The sequence below is a fragment of the Syngnathus acus genome, chromosome 13, assembly GCF_901709675.1.
Source record: "Syngnathus acus chromosome 13, fSynAcu1.2, whole genome shotgun sequence".
Classification (NCBI taxonomy): domain Eukaryota; kingdom Metazoa; phylum Chordata; class Actinopteri; order Syngnathiformes; family Syngnathidae; genus Syngnathus; species Syngnathus acus.
This window is the reverse complement of record NC_051098.1, coordinates 16,728,950-16,750,029: the sequence shown is the minus strand read 5'-3', so window position 1 is coordinate 16,750,029 and position 21,080 is coordinate 16,728,950. Positions and strand designations below refer to the sequence as shown.

Genomic DNA, 21,080 nt, shown 5'->3' with positions numbered 1-21,080 from the left:
AAACAAGCCTCGGCCGATGCTACAGAGCCAATCTTTCCGTCGAGTTTGATCATGGGAAGGGCGAAAGGCCATTAAGTCATAATCCTCCGGTGGTTAACTTTTAGTTTGTCGCTTTTATAAGCTGTCAATCAAAAGGTACCCTTTCCACTTAATTAAGGTTTGGGAGCGGGCAAAGTTTGACCCTGGATGATTTTCCATTTGCATGCCTCCCTACGGGAACATTGTTTGGGAATGCCAACAAACGAGAAGGTCAAAAAGCGTCCCCGGCGCCGATCCTCCCAGGATCCTTGGGCCGAAGAGAGTGACATCTCATTGCCTTTTCGCATTTCTTCCTAATTACTGCAATGAATACGCCGCGGCCGCTGATGAAGTAGCTCCTCGCTAATAGCCGCCGCGGGCTGCCGCAAAAGAATAGATAGAATAGATAGATATAGATGACCTCTACCTCGGCCACGGTGATGCAGTCCGGGTGCAGCTTGTGCAGGATGTGATTGGCCAGCATCAGGTACACCAGCGAGTCCTCATCCACGTGGAGGCCAAAGTACTCGCTGTAGTCGCCCGAGAAGGCCACGCCTGAGGAGGAGGAGGAGGAAAACGGAAGCATTTTTCAACAGCTCGACGACGGCGGCCATTTTCACTTCTCACCGATGCCGTGGTGGTGGTACAGCATGGAGGTGATGCCGTCGAAACGGAAGCCGTCAAACTTGTACTCCTCCATCCACCAGCGCAGGTTGGAGAGCAGGAAGCGCAGCACTTCCCAGCTAGCAACACACGCGCGCGCGCACACTCAAGGTCAGACACGGACGGCTGCGGCTTTGAATTATTCACACGTCCTCAACATGCACTTTGAACACTAGAAATTAATTTCAACCGCTGCGGGACATTCACGTATTGATAACCAAAGCGTCATCGTGTGGCAGGCCAGGCCAGGCGAGGCGAGGCGGTGGCGGGCAGGAGGCCTTTTCATTAGCGTAGAGGGCCGGCCGGACGCTGTCATTTGTGTTTTCTTGGAAATAAGCAGAGGTGGCTTAAGTTATGGACTATGTTCAAGTTGGGCTTTTATTAAATTGCACAAAGATGAACAATCAGAACAGGCAAGTACAACCAAAAAATCTTCTTAGTGTACTCTGCGCTCGTCTGGTCGAAACACGGTAGTCTGATTAATATTGCGTTTGTGGAATATGAACAATAATAATAATAATTCATTGAATTTGTATAGTGCTTTTCAAAAACCCAAAGACAATGTAAAACAAAAAAACCCAGAACCGGAGCCGCAGGTCAGATTGACACGGCGGCATATCGTGGCTCAAATTGGATTGAGCAACAACAAAATGGTCGGGAATCAACGGAGCCAAATTCATAAAGCGCACATTCGAATTCAGGTCAGTGCTTTTAATGGCGTTTAGGCCAGCGGAGAGAGCCCCTAAGGCCCACCGCAGAGAAGATGTTGCTTTTGGCTCTTTTCTCAAAAGGCCGACTTCCTTTTCAACGGATGTCTCCATGGCAACAGGCCAAAGATTTGCTCCCGTAATGAGCGCCAAATGAACGACACCCGCGACGCCCATTAAAGTGTGAGTGTCTGCAATTTTGCAACGTGGGTACCAGACTGAGAACGGCTCGCATCGAAGCAAAAACCGCTTCTGTGGACCAAAGCCAGAACAGAAATGAAAGCAATGTGCCGCCGACGACGTACGTACGTACGTGTGGCGTTCATTACACATCACTTCAACCTGTGAAGGATGAGCAGAGGAAATGAGTGACCAAAAAAACTAAACTAGCTTTTGCACACGGCAGCAGAGCGAGTAAGCACTTTAACATTAAGTGATGTACTGGGGACATTTCATCATGTCAAAAGGCAGCAGCAGCGGCGGCGGCGGCGGCGGCGGCGGCAACGACCACTCCAATAACATCTCAAACTGCCACATCCATCCCCACACTTAACAGTTCTTACTTTCAACACCCCCACCCCCCCTCCCCTTCCTCTCTAAAACATATCAACCCAGCAGCTTTTAACCGGTCCTGAGCCCTCCTCATCCTCAGGGATGTCTGACCCGGGCGGGCGGGCGCGTGCTATCAGGTGCGACGCAAAATGTTACATCAGCGCTGAGAAGGAGCCCCGACCGTGGGTGGTCACGCGGCGCCTGTGATAAATAGATTAGGTCCTTCACTCTGCCGCACAGAGCCAACAAAGACACGGCGGGCACGGTGCATCCTCCGGGGATGGAGATAATAAGCAGCCAGAGCTCGTGGGGGGGAGGGGTGGGGTCCGGGATGAAACCGTCCTGCCACATTAGGAGCCACGGTGCCATTCATCATCAAGCCCAATTACGGGCCGGGTGCTTGGCTCTGCGGTCGGGGATACGGGGCTCTATGAAGTCATCGCTCAGTCGGCGGCGGCGGCGGCGGGCGTTAGCAAATTGCAAACTACACAGTGCTCTTGCTTAAGTGTAACACTGAAACACGGTTAGGGGGGCCCTAATGGAATGAAGCAGCGCTAATGGAGTCAGATTGCTGCCGCTGGAGCAGCCACACATCCGAGGTCCAAACCAATGCAGTCCCCTCGTTTGTTTGCGAGCACAATCGACGTACAACTTCCAAAATAAAGGATAGCGGGGTGTCAGAATTGACACGGAGCGTCGCCGACGCAATGACCACCAGTGCTGGCTGGACCAATTTGGATTTGTTTCAGGCCAATGCCCATTCTGGTATGTGGCAGAATCCGAGTCTGATTCCAAAATATATCATGATTTAAATAGGTTTCCCTACAAGCGCTGGCTGAGTCACCATTCAAATAACGTTTGAGCGTTTCCTCCAGCTCATCTTCATGCGCAGTTGCCGCCGCTTATCGTGTTGTACTCCCCCCCTCGCTCCCCTCCAGCTGAAGGAACACGACGGCGACCCGTTTAATGCGATGCGCCCGAGTTGGCGGGCGGACGGAGGGTCAAGCTGTCACGACGGCAGATTGAAGTTCTGGCACGGCCGCGGGTAAGAAAGCAAATGCAGCTGCAATAATCATAAGTATAATCCATCCTAAATATAACATGAGTATCAATGTTGTTGTATTCCAATTCAAAGTGTGAGGTGGACACGAGGTTTAAGAAAGTAGCAATCGGAAGTGACTTTTGCTACTCCCACTCTGGAGTTGTTGAGTCTTTCTTTGATCTTCCAAATCAAGCCGAGTTCATCACATTTCCAATTGCTTTCTTTAATAGCAGCCCCAGACCAATGTGGGCCCTCTGCACGGATGATTATCAGATCATATTGGCTCAGCAAAACACAAATAGAGATGCCATCATTATCCCTTTGTGCTGTTTTCAAAGGCTGCACTGGCGCTGGCTTCTTTTTCCTCCTATCTTAAGAATCCACAGGCACATTGAAGCGGAACACAAGCCAACCATCAGGTGGTGGGATTACGACTTCCTCAGAAGTCCCTCTCATCTGGAGCGCGCGTGGCGCCCGCCATCCTGCGAGGTTTGCCGTTCCCGGCCTGCCAAACAAACGCGCAGCGCCTTGATTTACTTGGCCGCTGCCTCAAGGTGACTTTGGCATCTTTTAAAAGGTAATAGAAATTAAGCTGGCTGACATGTTGTGAGCCTGGAATTTGGGGAAAAGGATTTATATCTGCTAAGAAAACAAAATATCCTTCCGTGTGTTCAAGGGCAGTCGAGCCGGACACAAATGCTGCGGAAAATTGAAATGAATCATTTATTTTAGAAATCAAAAGTACAAGATGGTTTGGGGCAAGGAAAAAAAGAAGCCCACAAGGTGAACGTTCTGTCAACATTCCGAGTAGAGGTCGCTCCAAGTAGGTGATACCGAAGACGGACGGCGTGATGACCGACGGCAGCGTCGCTCCATCCACGTAAGGTTGGAGGCTACGCGTCGTCGGCCCTAAAAGATGTTGCGGACAAGCCAGCGGGTTGTGAAGCTTCTCTGGGCTTTCACAAATGATTCCCCGCGTTGTAGCCATGTGTGCAATCTATGATTGCCACCACGCCTGATGCTAAGTAGCGCCACAACTTTCACCGTAGAATCGGCCCGCTCACGCTACTATGAAGAAAATCAAGAATTCTAAAAAACACTAAGACGTAACTACATGTGGCCAGATCATTCGCGTGAAGGGAAAAACCGAAATGTTGCTATTGGTACCTGGAGTAGTTGAAGAGGCGGCTGTCCCAGAGGCTGTGCTCCCCGCGTGGGGGTGAGTGGAAGAAGCACGAGTCGGAGCCGTCAAACTTGTTGAGGCCGTCCTCCGTGTTTTGGGACGCGTGGCTGTGGACCACGTCCAGCAGCACCACGATGCCCATGGAGTGCGCCACGTCGATCAGCTGCTTCAGCTCGTCGGGATTGCCGTAGCGGCTGAGAAGAAGAAGAGTTCAGACTTATTGATGAAGCTTCCAAATGCTACTTTCAAAACGGTTGCACGTTCCCGAAGACGAAGACGAGCTATTTGTTGTGTCAGTAGGCCTAAAACTATCCTTGAGCAAAGTTGTCCAATTTTGCCCGGTCCGTCCTCGCCCGCCGCTATCATTCAATCGGCCTCCTTGTGAAGCAGCACGCATAGCACGCATAGCACGCATAGCACGCATAGCACGCATAGCACGCATAGCACGCATAGCATAGTATAGTATAGTATAGTATAGTATAGTATAGTATATAGTATAGCATAGCATAGCATAGCATAGCGGCGATATTAGCCGCTTCCCGCCATTCAAGCGTTCCGCTTTTAAATGACACTGAGAGATCAATCATGGGTGAAATTACACTATATACCTTACACTCGGGGCTTTAGGCGAGGGAAGGGGCGGTGAAGGTGGAAAGGGGATGGGGAGGGGGCCTGCCGGGCGAGCGAGCGAGGGGACAGAAGATAAACACTCAGACTTAGTCGAGCTTTATCAGAGAGCGGCGCTCTCTGGATTAACCGGAAATGTGTTTACAGAGAGATTACTGCCGGGGTCAGGCGGCCTCACCTTGATCGGACGCCAGGCAGGAAATTGCTCGACGCTTTGTCTCGGCGTCGCCAAACGATACGACTCGACAAATATTTGTAAAATTGCGTGAAGGCATCGGGATAATCCCTTTGCCGGTCATTAGCGACTGATGAGGCGTTACTGGGCCATCTTGATTATATTTTGGTAATTGAACGTCCGCAGTAGTGACATCTGATTTTTCCATCAAATGCGCACTGTGCAATTACAATGTTTTCCAAATCCAACCCGAGCCTTTTTTGGAGGATATAAATCGGATACGTATTCAAAGCCATACATTTTATTTGCGCTCATAAGAAAGATGAAGAAAATCCTGGACAAAACAGATTTGTACCTGGAAGCTGCAAAGAAGCTGGTGACCTGATAGCCAAAGCTAGCGTAGTAGGCGTGCTCCATGATGGCCATCATTTGAATGCAGTTGTACCCTGGAAAGACGCATAGAAAGGTTTTCAGCGCAATTGGGCGAGCACAGCTCCAGCTGGCATCTGCTCGCTCGCTCACTCGCGTCGCCTCATTTCCTGCCATCACCGCAGGCCTTGTCGCGGTCTCTCTGGGTGATGTGCGGGATGTCGAGCGAGCGCACGGGAAGCACGCCCGACGACAATATTGGCCACAGCGCAAGGCTATTTTGGCTCAATTCCCGCATAACGCAAAAGTTTGTCTGCTTCAATATTGTAGTGTTGATTTGTAAATCATACCACCCAACATATAAGGTTCAAATATTTGTCGCAGGTATCGCCGTCAGCAGGGTGAGCTCCCAAATTCCATTTGAATATTTGAGCGCGTTTTGTAGTATGACCCAGTTTCATTCCACCTGCCAGCGACAATAAGCAGACGGCCAACAAACGCTTTTGAGTTCAGACGTCACCGCGGGCGACGAGAGGTCTATGCGACAGACATTAGAAGGCTGCCGCTGTTGAAAATGTTGCCTCTGTTTATTCCATTTCGCTTTTTGTAAGGCGACACAAAGTAGATTTTTTTTTTTTTTTTTTTAATACAGCCTACAGAGACGCTGTTTTAAATGAATAAATGAAGGTGCGGAGGCGTTAATAAGCAGCGATCACGTCTTCTTACCGAGGTCCTTTATATGAGGCAGCACGTTGACGGTGAAGTTGTTGTACGACGCGATGGTTCTCTCGGGCGACGCGATGCCCACGTGGGCCTCGTAGATCCTCAGGTGCGTGGGCTTCAGGGGCCGCGGGTGGATGTGCTGGAGAGGAGAGAGAAAATGGAGCAAAAACATCCTCAAAAAAAAACAAAAACATTTCCGCCAAAGGCCGCTGCGGTGTGAATCACGGTTTCTGCGTTACGCAAGAGATTGGTTTGCCGCTAACATTCTGACGGCGACGCAACAGAACTTGAACAGAAAGTGAAGCTGCAAAGAGTGACGTTTTGATGATCAAACTCCTTCAGCGGTGATCCCAAGATGGCGCCCCAAGAAGAGTCACTTACAATGTAGGGATGCGGGGGGTCCCAGTGAACCCACTCATAGATGACCCCCTTCTCCGGCTTGGTCACATATTTGGCCCAGGGCGAGATCCGGTAGAGGCGCTCACCGGCCTTGGTGTGAACCACCACCTGGTCCAAGAAGAGAACCAAAAGATGAGGAGAAGCTACACAACATGGATCACGCCACAGTTGTTGTGTCACTTTATCAGTGCGTCAACATCAGGGAAGGGCTGCTCGCTATGGATTAGAAGATCGCTTGCGGTCAATCTCGTTTCAGTCGTTGTGGCGTTGCGACGGGATTTTTGAACAACCGAGCAATTGAACCAGACCAGTAATTGAGCTGAAGCCCAGTCAATTGGACGCCCCCTCCCCTTTGCGCTTCAGAATGAACCCGGAAGTAGCTTGAATTGCTTCAGCGCTTGAAATGGAAGTAGGAACGTCAGGTAAAGCAACTAGTCAATTTTGCAATGTCACGCACGGTATGCGCTCTGTCCCCCGCACGTCGCGGCTAATTCTGCCAATTCCCGTGCACTAATGACCGGGTGCTCCCGGCCAGAACGCCACGGGCTCCTTTTCATTACAGCCGGCCTCCGGGGGTCCAAGTTCCCTCGACTGACGTACGGGATTAGGAAAAATAAACACACCGAGGTGGTCCTTCGCACAAATTGGACAGCATCGGGAAATGCGGGGGAAAAAAATCCACGGGAAAAACAAGCCAGGCAGTCGGCGACATGCGAGGTGTGAAGTGTGTGATGACTTCCCAAATTCTTCCCTGCCGGGCGTCATCAAGAGCGAGCGCTGAGCCCACGTTTGTTTGCCGAGACAAATTGGACCTCAGAACAAAGGGGACGGACGGAGGGCTCTACATTAGAGGGACCGCTGCTCGGGGAATTTATTTCAACGCCCTTGATGGGCAGCGGGGGGCGGGCACGTGCCAGCGCTTCCATCTGCTTCTTATCATCCCAAGACGCTGACAATGGGAGTCGGGTGGCCTGTCCGCCGGCCTGGGCGGCGATGACCGCAGTACCGTGACACCGTCCATCCCGTCCGTGGCTTGCATGTCAAAATCAGAACCTGCCGTTCAACTGCTGTTCCGCATGTGCTACAAAGTAGCTAGCTAGCATGTGCGACAAAGTAGCCAGCAAGTCAACGCCCTTGTTGTCCTTGGACTGAATACAAAGCTACCAAACGACTTGGAGGTGTGTGCTTTGCATTTAACCTTGATGATTTTTTTACAAGCGCTCCAAAACAATCATCTGCAGCCGCAGTGGGCCGAACCAACAGACGTCCCGCGGGATTGGAAATGAAAACAAGGCTCGGCGGCGCACACCGCACACGTGGCGGCGTAATCTCGCTTCCGCTCGGCACTCGCGCCGCCGCGCCAGCCTTTCGCGGCCGGCTTACGAGACGTGGGCGGGGGCGCGGCGTCGACACGGCACCCGCTGAGGGCGCCAAAGCCGGCGTGAAGATGCGCTGTTGCCTACCTTGAGCTTGCTGTTGTGATCCACAGCGGGAGAGCCGTCATGCTTGGGCGGGAGAATCAGCTCCCACTTGCCGTAATCTCTTTTGGTGTACGAGTGGGAGAATTTGTCCCAGCCATCTAGGAGGAGAAACAAAAACACAAGCATGACAGAAACACCAGTAAGCTTGTCGCATCCCAAACGGAGCTGACCTGGACATGATACATTGGAGTAAACCTTCGGATCAATCTCGCTCTCTCTCTATCTATCTATCAGGCATTGGACAGGAAACCTTAGTTGTCCTTCCAAGACATTTTGGATGATGGCATACAATAGAACGAGGCAGTAAGACTTTTTGCTCCTCACCTAATGAATTGGTGGTGGCACATCCAAAAAAGCGTGATCACAAATATCGCAGTAAATCTACTTTCATTCGGTTGACAATGCAAAAAAAAGTTCAAAAGTGTCTAACACTTTTTCCAGTAGTCGCCGAATGTTGGGTTGCAAAAGCCCGCTGTGGGGAATTTCACTATTTTTGATTGCTAATGAAATAATTAAAAGTCACTTTGCGCTTTTTTTTTTTTTTTTTTTGCCTTGCTCGGTTTTCCTCGGTGAATCAAAGAAGCTGCTGAGAGCACATTACCGGCACCTGAAGGCAGCCTTTCAGAACGCTCGCTAGTTATCACGCCGATCCATCCGGCCCGCGTCTCTAATCCATATCTGCTTACCCTTGATGAACGGACAACAATGGCAGGATGGGAAGTGAAAGGCAGAAGTGACGCGACACACTCCAATTCATGTGCGATTTATAGCCCCGACCGCTGCCGTATATGCGTGGCTGTTGCCGCTAGTTAAATCAGAGAAGGCGACGGCATCGTGTCACAATGTAATCACTCTCGCACAAGGAAATGTGGCGACGGTGCTTCCGTCGATTTCCCTTTGATGACAAATGGCCACGGAACGCGGAAAAATGTGCAAGCGCGATAAAACGAGCAGGGAGCCGTGTCCGTGTTCACTGGCCGAGATTTGAATGATTGTAATTGGCGCCAAGGGGAAGTGCATCTGCCTCGCACCGGACAAGTTCTGGGTTCGATTCCTAGCAACAGGTACAAAAGAAAAAAGTTACAAATGGAACATTTTTAAAACAGGATTTGATTTCATTGATAGTCGTTTGAATGTACTGAATATCTCAGAACATAAATGAAGTGTATTTTTTTCTCATTTTGGCAACACTGGTGCAGCCTTCCAAATAAATCCCTTTTGGAATCGTTGCGCAAGCATTTTGGGTGATTTCATTTTGAGCTTGTACTATGATGAAATGGAACGAGGTGTCTGCTGTTTTGGGTCGAAGCAGCAAATTTCAGGGCTGGTCTTTTCACAAACTCCGACGATGGGGATTTGCCCCAATCGGAAGCAGGCATCCTAGATTAAAAGTTGTTTGTTTTTTTTGCCTTCACCATCTCACGTGGGCTGCTGAGCCTACGTAGCATCAAAGTCATTTCATTTCATGCACAGGTAGGAAGCAGTTAAGCCTATTTTTATGCTGGGAATTTCATTTTTTTTTTCCTTCTTCTTCCCCAATGTGTCAAACGAGAGTCATGCGTCACGACCGGTATGCGCAATAAAACCGAGCGCTCCGCGATTGCTTTGATAGAGAGGCGGCGAGAGAAAAAGAAAAAAGAAAAGCCGAGCGCTATGAAAACCGCTGAAAAGGGCTTTGGGTGCGAGGTGCGTTGTTGATCTACGGAAGAGAGGCAGAGTCTGGTGCAACGTCGCTAATGATGATGAAAATAAATGATCTCGACTGACACGGAGACCATTAACTTGATCTGACTTTCAAAAGTTGGCACGGCGGGTGAAAAGAAGGTCTGGGCGCAAACACGCAGCTTCGGCCTAGATGATGATGAAATAAGCGGCTCGTAAAAAATTCAAGACAGACTCCTTCCTGCCGTCTAAAGAAGACAACCCCGCTCGCTGTTCGGTATTCAAAGCCGTCCCGCGTGATCAATATTTTCCACATTTCCGACTCCCGGGTCGGCCGATCAAAAGGCCTCGTTGCACCTCCTTATCTTGGTCTCTGCTTCCCTTTTGTGTTCGTCGAGGCAACGTTGCTGAATCTCTTACTAAACGCTCAGCCGAGATGCAACCTTTGTGCGTGCAATGAAATCTCTTCAAGACTTCAAGTCGTATTTTTGGTCTGGTAGTGAGCAGAGGACAAGGCTAGCTGACGGAAGAGCACTGCCCCCCTCCCTGGAGTCCACTTACTGAAATCACCGGTGAGGAAGAGGGCCTCTGCAGCCGGAGCCCACTCCTTAAAGAAGAGGCTGTTGTTGGGCCGGCGCTGCGCACCGAAGCTCCAGTAGCTTCGTGTGAACTGGTCAAAGCCGCCCTCCGCCTCTTCCAGCTGGAAAAGCTGCTTTTGGAACAACTCATATCTGAAAAAACAGCAAGATTCAAGAGTTTTGATTGGCCATGTTTGATTGAGCGTGCCAAACAAGGAATTTGACTTGGCAGCCTCTGTTCAACATTTAGGTGACTAACAACACTCAGGACATGTGAAAATGGCAAATATTCTCAAACATCCCCTGATCTTCAACTCCCAAGAGGGCAAGGAAAAACTCCAAACTCCAGCTAGGGGAAATGAGAAACCTTGAGAAGAGACCACAGATGGGAGGGAGGGTCCCTCTTCCAGGATGACCAGGCTGCAATGGATGCGGATGAAAACTCAAAATGGCCTTCAAAAATAAGGTGAAATAATTCATCACTTCACTGGTTCTTTTATCTCAAACAAGATATTTTAGGTTGCATTACCTGACATGTTTCGGCTTGTACTTCCCCCTTCATCAGGTGAAACAATTCAGTTCAATAAGGGATGGAAATGGGGGGTTTTTCTTCCCAACCACAAACCCACCCACAATTCATGGATGATTGAAATAATTCTTAGTTGCAGCTTGGTTATTATTACCATGCAGATCTCATTTGTGGAAAGATGCCTGTGGAAATGCGGGCGGGTTCAGGACTTCAGAACCTTCCCAAATGCGTGAGGATTAGCATAGATACACGGCGGCAAAATTGTGTGAGCTATCATTTTTTCCATCAGGAGTTTCCATAAAGCAAAGCGCTTTGAAGCAACTTGGCCTAATACCATCCTGGAGCGCCGTCTTTTCACCTTTCAGGAAGGATACGCCGACTATACTTTGTAATTTATCTCACTTAGCTTCTACAGCCAGCCGGTTCTTCATAACACCCCCACCCTGTACCGGGACAGAAAGCTTCTTTCAGCCAGCCGAGTTAAGTGCACTCGCTTCCCCGTAGCGTCTACGCTGAGCTTTCCGATGCCCTTGGGCGATGGAATGATGGCTTGACGGACAATGGCCGTCATTTCTCAGCAGCTGAGAGGGGGGGGAAAGAACTTTTTAAAGTCCAACCGTGATAGTAAAAGAGCAAAAGGAGGCGATTCACACCAAGGCTTAACAGACTGGAACAGTCAGGATGGAAAAAAAGTCATCGGTGTCAAGGAAGTAGGCCCAAGTGATGCATCTTGACTGCGAGACAAGCTTTGTATGTCAACAAGTTTAGCCTGGCTTGTTTGTAGGGGTCAACTAGGGACACTTTTTAAAGGTTATGCTTGAAGATATTCTTTTCACATGCAGACAGTTGGAATCTTTAGATGTGTCGTGTTTAGCGCGCCACCGTCCAAGCACCGGGCGCTGGCTGGCTAATGTCGCTTTACGGCGCTTTAAGTGCGTTAATGAGGCTAAATGGAGAGAGAGAGAGAGAGAGAGAGAGAGAGAGAGCTGGACACGAGCAGAGAGCTTGACTGATGGAAAGCAAGATTCGGCCGCAGCTAATGATGTTCAATCGGAACTTCAAGTCACTGCATCAATGTCAGTCTCGCTCTGAATAAGCGGCATGGTTTGGCTTCAAATGGGGTGGCGCATTGGAGATACATTGGAGCTTGCCTTTTGGTCGGCTCCAATTGGGAGCGCTTGGCGGCCGGCGCCGCGAGCTGCAAGATTTCCTGCCGTCTTGCGCAAGCAGACGGGTAAATAATGAAGTGTGTCAACAGAGCAAGGCCCGGCGGGGCTGTAACCTGCGCACGGCATCCATGCCGCTGCTTCTCGCAATCATGAACGTGGCTGCTGGCGCTCAGACCGACGACCTCCCCGGCGGGAGGCGGGCTGACGCCAGCTGGCTGGCTGAAGCTGGCGGGGGGCAAAGTTCAACAGACACGCCGCTGAGATCTGAAGGCTCCGCCAGCGCGGTCAAAGGTCCTTTTCTGATAAAGCGACTCGATTGTTGGTGTGCCGCCGCCGCCGCCGCCGCCGGGTGAGGAGACTCGGCGTGATGCCACAGCTTGAGAAAGTAAGTTGAAACGCTGATTAGACTGGCAGCCGCACCATGCCGGCAGCTACCCCAGAGCCTGCACTGGGCAGTGCCTCATCATGTAAAATCGCAAATGAACGTTTGCACACAACCGCAGCTAGCGGCGGGGCTGCTACGTGACTCCCACCACTAACACGATGCAATTAAAAAAAAAACAAATACTATCATGAAAAAGTATCAAAAATCTGTTTGGTAAACAAGTTGTCATTTTTCAAACAAAAGGAAAAATGGAAATCTGCCACCACTAAAGACTATTCAACTTTTGACTCATGCTGAGATATCAAATATTGTTCTGACTGTAAACTGATGAACAACTATCAATCCAACGCATCACAGTAGGGAACAATTACTCGAGCTCCATCAGCAGGGGATCGCTCGCTCGCGTTTGAGGCCCACGTCTCGGGCTCGCTGAAGCCTAGCAATCCCAAGCTGGGCATGTGATGGAACTGACACTTGTCTTCTCGACGAAAAGTTGGAGCCTGCCACGCCAGCTGGAAATACAAAGCGGGCGGTCCCGAACCTGCCATATTACAAAGCAAACCCTCCCGAAAATAATAACAATGTGACCTCTGAGTGGAGTTCGGAGATCCTGTTCCATACAAGCAATTGGTTCTCAACTTTGTGTTTTGAATGAAACACCCAGCAGGTAGGGGCGTCTGCATATGAGCAAAATGTCGCAAGTATATTTATTTTAAAAAGCTTTGAAAACAATAGCCAGGGTTTGTCCATGTGGCAGAAAACAAGTAACTGGAATAGAAAACAATGGCAAACATGTGTGGTGTTTGAAAAGGTTGTGTATTATTCAAAATATATTTCGAAAGGTCATTTCTTAGAGCACTTGGCCTACATTGTCACAATACGATGGAATATGAGTAAATAAATATAAAGTAATTGGTTGTTACCTGGTCCCTGAGCAACTGTGATGTCATTTTCAGCCGTTTTGAGTTGAGCAAAATCATTGAGTGTCATACCCGTAGTGATTTCCGTTCACTTGTACTTATATACAGCACTTTGTTTCAGATGTGGTTGTGCTTTGGTGAGCTCTAAATATAAATGTGCCTCACCTCCAAAGAATTTCTATTCAATCTGCCCGTCAACGAGAGTGAATAAGGTGGTGGTGGTGAATCAGGAAAATGGCCGCTATTAATGGACGCGTTGCTCACGTCACCGGTTAGCCACGATAAGGTCGCGCATGCTCAGAACTGCCAACTGTCAAAACAGCACGAACGAGTCATTTGGTTCTGTTCTGCTCTGGTCACGCACGGCGCATCTTCAAAATGTCGACAAATAGGAGCCGCAATGTCATTTAAAGGTCACGCGAAAATTCAGGGGAACCTTGAGGTGTTGCAACCTTCTCTTTTTTTTTTTAGCTTGAACTTGTGTGCTTCCTCTTTAGGGGTCCAAAGGTACAAATGTTAGTTAGCGCAAAGCATTGACCTCAGCGCGTGACGTTCAGCGCTATTTGTCTTTTCATTTCTTTTTGCACCAAAGCGGCATTCGGGAAGCCTTTACCTCCGCTTGAAGTCCTTCGCGTAGGGTTTAAGGTACGGGTCCATTTGAAGGAGAGTGTCAAACTCAGGAATGGTAACATTATCCCCCTGTTCCGCCATGGTTTCGAGCCCGAGACGGAAGCAATCGACTATCGAGCCCGGCTCTTTCTCTGCCTCACTGTGTGCGAACAAAGAGCAGGAATGTCCATTGAGGATACGCGCGGGGGCTTATCTGTGGGGCTGGCTGGGGCTGCCTGGGACTGTGGACCAAGCCCGTCCCCCTATGACAGCACGCGGCTGTGTTTACCACCGGACGGGAAGAGCCGAATCGAATCGAACATCGCCGATTGCGACTGTGACGCCTGTCAAGTTGACAGCCACTTGCTACGTCAGACACGAAGGCGGATATCTTAGAGACATCAATATTTATAAGCGGATGTAAATACGATTATTTTCAGTTGCCATGTCAAGAAAGGAGAACTATAAATCTACGACTTTCATTTTCATGTGGTGAATTGCTTCAGGCATTGAATTGTTGAATCCTACCTCCTTGATGTTCTCTCCAGGTTTTTTTCTGGTCATTAAAAAAGTGAATGCAATTCAAATGTGATATGTGGTCTCTTTCAGGATTCTTTTTTCAAGCAAGTGTTTATATTTACATTTTACTTTTGCAAACTGCAATAACAAGTAAAAACAGATGGCACTAAAAACTCGCATTAGGGTTTCAAAGTTTCAATCTACTTGGGTCAGGGTTTTCAAGTAGGGCTTTAAACTACTACGAGCGTCCTCCGAAGGGAGGGCATTTACAGCAAAACTTTTTGGAGCATGTCCGTTGCTATGATTGCAAATGAAAGTAGATGAAATCTTTGCGAAATGAAAGAATAGCGCTGCTCTTGAACGTGTCGCCCTTGTCACCGAATGACAGTTGTTGGGTTTTTTTTTACCTCTGCGGCCAAAGCACAAAGCGAATGTCATCGGAAGGAACCATCTGTTAGGAGTACAAAACACACACGTAACGTCGGCCCCTGAAGGTTATGTCAATAGATGTCACCTGTGTTGTGCACGGCTAAATAGCGTCACCTTTGCAAGGGTGTGAAGGGCAAAAAACACTCAGTCAACCTATGTTATTTGGGCCATTTTCTGGGTATTTCATGTTAAAAGCCTATCAATGTACTTATGGCAGTAATACAGAAAATAGCATTTAGCCAGCAGTGCATCACATTCAAATTGTCTGCTTATGATGTCTTTTCTTTTCCCAGCAGGGTTGTCTGGCTCTCAAACCGACGGCCCTGCCAATGTCTAAATGTTGCATAATACAAGAGCATTCAAAGCAGACTCCGCTCGGGAGCCTGAATCAAATTCTTCACCCCAGTTTCACCCCCCAGAAAATGGTGTTTCTGTGTCCCCCCCCAGAGATGTCGCTCTTAGTAATGGATTCATTGCGAAGAGTTTAGATAACGTCTGTAAGGCTAATCTGTCAAACAATGTGAGTTGTATTCCCCGTGTTCACAACAAAGATCAAAATATTGATACAGAATCAGAAGTGCGCTGCCATGGAAATGTTCCCGCTTTTAAAGCCTGACGCAAAAACACGTCTCGTTCACTCATTCACTTTATTGATATTGTGTGTTGTATTGAAGATGAAGAAAAACAAACATGTAAAATACTCATTCAGTCCCTGTAATTACCCATCAAAGCATTTGAGTCCAACCAAGCTTGAGATTTGCTTCCCGGTGTGTCAAGCTTGACAAAACACTGCCCAGGCAAAAAAAAAAAGAAAAAAAAAAGGTGATGGTGGATTAAGCCAAGCGAGTCGGCAAATACTTAAAGCAGAGCAACATTTATTCAACAATCAAATAGAACAATTAGTGGCATCTGCTTGGAACGTTTCCCAATGGATGTTTTACTTTGTGAAAACTTCCCTGAATTTATTGTCACTTATTCACTGTTGTTGTTATTGTTTCTTTTTAAATGACAAAAGCAAATTTGAAGAGTTTGCCATTGTTCTGCTTCAGACATGTTAGGGCTTTTATTCCATTGAGTAAAAAATGCCTAGTGTGTCTCCTTTAAAGTAAGTGAGCAGAATTTGTTGACTTGACTTTGAAAGTATTCCGTAATCACAGACAAATGAGCACTTCACACAATGACTCGAAATGCAACTGCTTTTGAAAAGTACCCTTGCAAAAAATCATTTGACAGCTGGTGGTGAGAGTTTTTCTTCCAAGGTTCCCGCAAGGAAAAAGTAATGGGCAAATAAACAAGAAAGGAAAAAGAATCCGCCGATATTTCACGCCGACGGCTGACAAATTGAAGCCGACCGAGCACAAATAACACGACTTATTTATTTAGCAAATGTCGTGGCCAAAAGTCACTCGTGTGACGTTCAGCTCATCTTCTGGTGAAACTCAAATGTCTGTTAATTGAATTAGGTCCAGTAGGTCGCGCTCAGACCCAATACGGGCGCCTTCCTTCTTTCAGGGATCAAAATTGGATGTCAGGGATCAGTGTGCTGATATATTACCAGTCATAATTCACGTGAAAGAGAGCCGCCGCTTCGGCCCGAACGCCACTAAGTGAAAAGGTTAACGCCGTGTGAGATGGCGGATGATGCTAATGAGAGGTGATAAGTTCGCTAGCAGTCTTCAATTTCAAGGATGGAGGAGTCTCGGGAAAAGCTAAACCGGGGCCGACGCGAGGAGCCGACTCGCAAGATGAGAGACATTAGACGAGGCGCTGGCGGAATCTCTTTAAGATAAAACGCTGGCGGGGATAAGTCGCATCTGCCCTGTGGTGACTTTCGCTCGTAGCCGCTGTGACTCATTCAACATGTGGAGTGCAGTTCATTTTTCTGTCCCATTAAAAAGGCATTTTTAGGCGGTCAAGTAAATGTCAAGCACTGGGGGTGATATGACCCCGAATGGCGGGATCACATTTGCCAATCAGAAGCCTTACAGAAGGAAGTCAACCCCAACATTTTCTTGACAAGAATATGTTATATGTGCCCCACATGGCACTTGGATTAATATCGCATTTGTGGGATATGACTTAAGCAATAAAATGAACCTGTTTTTATCCATCTCAGGGAGGCGGCCATTTTGCCACTTGCTGGCGACTGAAAATGACATCACGGTTGCCAGGTAGCTGAGCCGTCCGCGCGTGATTGGTTGGGACTTGAGACCAGCAACTGTGATGTCATTTTCAGTCGACAGTAAGTGTCAAGATGGCCGTAACCTTGAGATGGAAAAAACACAAACAAAACAATAATGACAAAACTAATGACCAACAACTGTGATGTCGTTTTCAATCGACAGCAAGTGTCAAAATGGCCGCCCCCTTGAAATGGAAAAAAACACAAACAAAACATTAATGACAAAACTAATGACAACCATTGCCCGCTCCCATGATGCACCTACGTAGCATTTAGCTTCATATGGGCAAGCTTTACTTTAAAACTCTCTGAAGACTCCACAGGAGGCTTAGGCCGTGTCATTTGTAGGCTACGTGGCGCGCCAACAACCGCTTTGAAAATCAGGAGGTGTTCGTCATGCTCTGCTCGGGGTGCCGCGTGTAATTACTGCAAACAAGAGCAAACACGCAGAGACTAATAGATCGGATTGATAAACATGATTTATTATCCTTCCACGTGTGGGCTATTGAAGTTGCTCATTTCCGCAGGAGGGATTCGATTGCATGCAAGAAAAAGGCACATTTGTGTCTCCAAATAAAACAAACTCCGAGTCGGAATAATTGACTGAGTCTGTGGCGGAATTAAACTTTGGCGAAGACAAAATAGCATTAGAGGCGAATTGCCTCATGGAACGCTTGGAAAAAAGGCTGAAATCATTGTTGAAACTTTGTTTGGAGCAATCAACCAAAAAAAACAACAAATCCCAAACTGCTGAAGTCGAACCCTTCGACCATTATTGTCACAGGAATAGGATGAAGGATGGAAAATATGCTTCAACTGTGCCGCCCCCCCCACACACACACACACTCGATGCAAGCATTTCTGCTTCACCTTGTTAGTCACACAAGGAATAGAGTCATCTAAAATTAGCCGCGCCGTTTGAGACCCAGCAGGTAGCTAGCGCCCCGTGCTAATAGATCCTGGAGGTGAAGTACCCATTAGCTCCAAAGGCATATTCACCTCTAAACAGATGTTTTTGTGCAAGTCGAAATGGAGGGAACAACAAATGGTAATAGAACACCTGTGCCGCTGTGGGCTAGCTTGCGGAAAACAAGAAGAACAATAGCAAATGCGCCACTTTACGCAGCTTCGTGTTTATTCGCCCACGTGGTACACAAAAAAAGGTTGAAGCTTTGCAATTAAAAGAAAAAACAACGGTTTTTTTCTTTTTTACACTTTAAGTGGCCGCTGGAAATTTCAAGGCCCTCGGCAATAGTTTGCCCAACCGTGAGTCTGATCAACAAGCAATAATCTGGAATGTAACGGAGGCTTTACTGGCTGCTTCCTTACACGGCATCACTTATTTATATCACTTTTAGTTCACTTTGATGCGAGCAAGGCCCGTAATTGCGTGCACCTCAGCCATCATGTTTCCTTGATCAAATTTTAATCCCTACGTGAATTATGCATCATGAAGTTGGGACCGGAATTTTCCGATCAAAATGAAAATATGAGACTCGAAAACAAAAAATCGTCTAGTGGTTCCCCTGGCAAACTTTGTTTCTATGCCGTTTGTAAAAAGCATCAAATAAAAGGCTGCTAATGGAAGTTGTGGGCAAAAGTTGTTGTGTTAACCGCAGCACAAGTGGTGCACGGCTTCGTTTTTCCTTTTTAACGGCCGTCTTTTCTTTTAGCGGTTTGCAAAGAGAGTCGGAGTCATTAGTCATTGTAAAAAGCCGAGGCGAGCGGACGTCTTAATAAGCTCAAAGTGGAGGCCAGACGTCGTCGGCTTTGCCTGTCGACAAACAACAGCAACCGAGCCAGACACTCAACAGAAATGTGCAAAGTAGGAAATAAAAAGTAGGCAAGTTGGAATGAATGAGCTTTTTTTCTTGAAAAGATTCTCTTCACTTCCTCGCAATAATGTAACTGTATTTATTTTTAACAACATTTTTTTTTTTTTGGATCAAATCCAATTTCCATGCCAAAGTAATCCGCCTGGGGCCTTCAATGTCACTAATGACGTTCCCTTGACACATTTTAGCAATGGCTGTTTTATTTATTTTTGTTTTTTTTTAACCAATCAGATTTCAGATTCACAAAACAAAGCCTGCAAGGTGGCTCAGATGCGCGTCATCATTTTCCCGCTGTATGATTGGTTGAGCTGCTGTCCACCGGAAGTTTGATCGCTAGCTTGATTGACGGAGGATTCATTTTCAAGGTGACCTTTTCAAAAAAGCTACCTCGGGCAGCATCCTTGTTGAAAAGAATTCATTTGGCACTTTGAGATTAGCACGTGTTCGCGCTACAGCTACTTTACAAAGAAGGGAAGTGGATTTTGTCTAGGAATAACTTTGAGATTCGCACGTGTTAGCGCTTCAGCTATTTTACAAAGAAAGGAAGTGGATTTTATCGAAGAATAATCAGCAGCCCTTGTGAGTACCATGTATTTCAATTTTCTTTTAAAAATGGTTATTTGTCAAGTTATTAAATGAATATTGATTGTGAACTGCTCCAAATGAAATGGTCATGTAGCGCTTTGGAGTGGTTTGGGAAAAGATGAAGGGTTCACTCTGTCTCGCTTTGATAAGAATGGCACGTCGGGCGGTTAAAGATGTCCGGAAGAAGCAGGAGGAGGGAGAAGCATGAAGTCGCCAAGGAGAGCAGATGGTCAGGAGGAATGAGGAAACGTGACCGGCGTTTTGCAGAGAGTTGTGACAGCTTCATTTTGCCGCCAAGTAACGCGGAGACTGAGTTATATGGGCTCCGTCAGGCTCCTCAATTGTTTTTTTTTTTAAGTCAATTCAACACAATTAATAAGTAAATCCCATGTGAAAGACTTCTTTTTTTTTTTTTTCAAACACTGCAACTTAATTAATCGAAAGGAATTTTAACAAATTTAGTCAATGATTCTCCATGCTTTCACTCACAACCTCATGTTAATTTTGCTCCCAAAAATGATTAAAAAAAAAAAAAAAACTTACCGTATCTGCTCCCTTTAGTCGCTTGTTTTACTGGCAGCTCAATACAAATAGTGTCAATTAAAAATTGACAACAAGAAAACTTGAAGATGTGAGCCAGCAGAGGCTTTTTAAAAAAAACATTTCTTTATGAGGCCTGCTCATTGACCCGCAACATAGCAGAAGCGTTTTCAACCTAATCAGCCCGTTGGCAGGTCGTTCCGTTTCATCCTTTTAACGGCGCCCTCTTGATGGAGCCTTTGCTGCTTTCAGTCCAGTTAACCCCTTGAACCCGGCCGGCGCTATAGTGAGACGCTCATCGTGTCGCTGGCTTCTGATTCACAGCATTGGAGTGGCGCCACGGTCACGGCGGTGCAGATTGAATGCCGCGAGCGCCCGAAGGCCACGTCCTCATCACTTGATTAGATTGACCGCAGCGGATTAGTCTCATGTGGCCACCAGAAAAGAGAGGAAATATCAACTGTGTCAAATGTTAATTCATTCATTGCCAGTTGGGATGTATCTTTGACGCCTATAGCCGTCAATGGCAATGAACGAGTTAACTAATTGTTCAAGAGATGTTGTACGATTGGAAAATGTGTTGACTCTGAAGCATCAAGAGCTGTCTTTCCATACGAACGTGCCGTATGCAATATTTGGTCTCGCTTTGACTTGATTATGAACGTACGATTGGCCGCTTGTTGCTAGGCGGATTTCCAGGGGCAGAATGATTCCTGTGCTTGCAATACTGACCCCTGAGCGACAGAGAGAAGCAGCATTTGCTACGTGACTAGCTTTCCGAATGTTCTTAACTCCTGCTTCCATTCCAAGCCCGACCAACTCCTGTTCATTTGTCGAGGCTAGCGGGAGCTGAAATGATTTTCTTTGTTTCAAGGACCCCCTAACTATCACATGTACCTCTAAATACTCAAACATTGCAGATTTTCAAAGGTTAAATAAATCATCATTTGTGTGTATTTTTGGCACCTTTGGTCTATGAAAATGTCATTTTGAGTAGGGTTGAACGAGATACTATAATTAATTGCAAATAATTTTGCGACCCCCAGGTTCCGCTTGCGCGAGTCCACAAGTGGGCGTGGCTTTGTCTCCATCCCGTCATCCAATCAACGAGCAGCACCGGAGCCGCGGGCTGCACATGCACGCTGGCGTCCAGCAGTCAGCGTCGTCCTGCTCCAGAAGAGGACCGGCTGCCCCCCCCC

At 47.5% G+C, this 21,080-nt stretch overlaps 1 protein-coding gene across 1 annotated transcript in view; it reads right to left on the bottom strand.

Moving 5' to 3' along the window:
* The window catches only part of gbe1b (glucan (1,4-alpha-), branching enzyme 1b), a 28,557-nt gene extending 14,491 nt beyond the window's left edge, over positions 1 to 14,066 (bottom strand). Inside the window, exons 1-9 of the mRNA XM_037267862.1 lie at positions 13,796 to 14,066; positions 10,163 to 10,332; positions 7,922 to 8,037; positions 6,441 to 6,566; positions 6,063 to 6,198; positions 5,323 to 5,413; positions 4,150 to 4,359; positions 646 to 761; positions 446 to 573 (exon numbers count right to left, since the gene is read on the bottom strand). Of these exons, the coding sequence (XP_037123757.1) occupies positions 446 to 573; positions 646 to 761; positions 4,150 to 4,359; positions 5,323 to 5,413; positions 6,063 to 6,198; positions 6,441 to 6,566; positions 7,922 to 8,037; positions 10,163 to 10,332; positions 13,796 to 13,893 (1,191 nt within the window). The 5' untranslated portion in view covers positions 13,894 to 14,066. The remainder of the gene's footprint in view (positions 1 to 445; positions 574 to 645; positions 762 to 4,149; positions 4,360 to 5,322; positions 5,414 to 6,062; positions 6,199 to 6,440; positions 6,567 to 7,921; positions 8,038 to 10,162; positions 10,333 to 13,795) is intronic.
* Between the last annotated feature and the right edge of the window lie 7,014 nt (positions 14,067 to 21,080).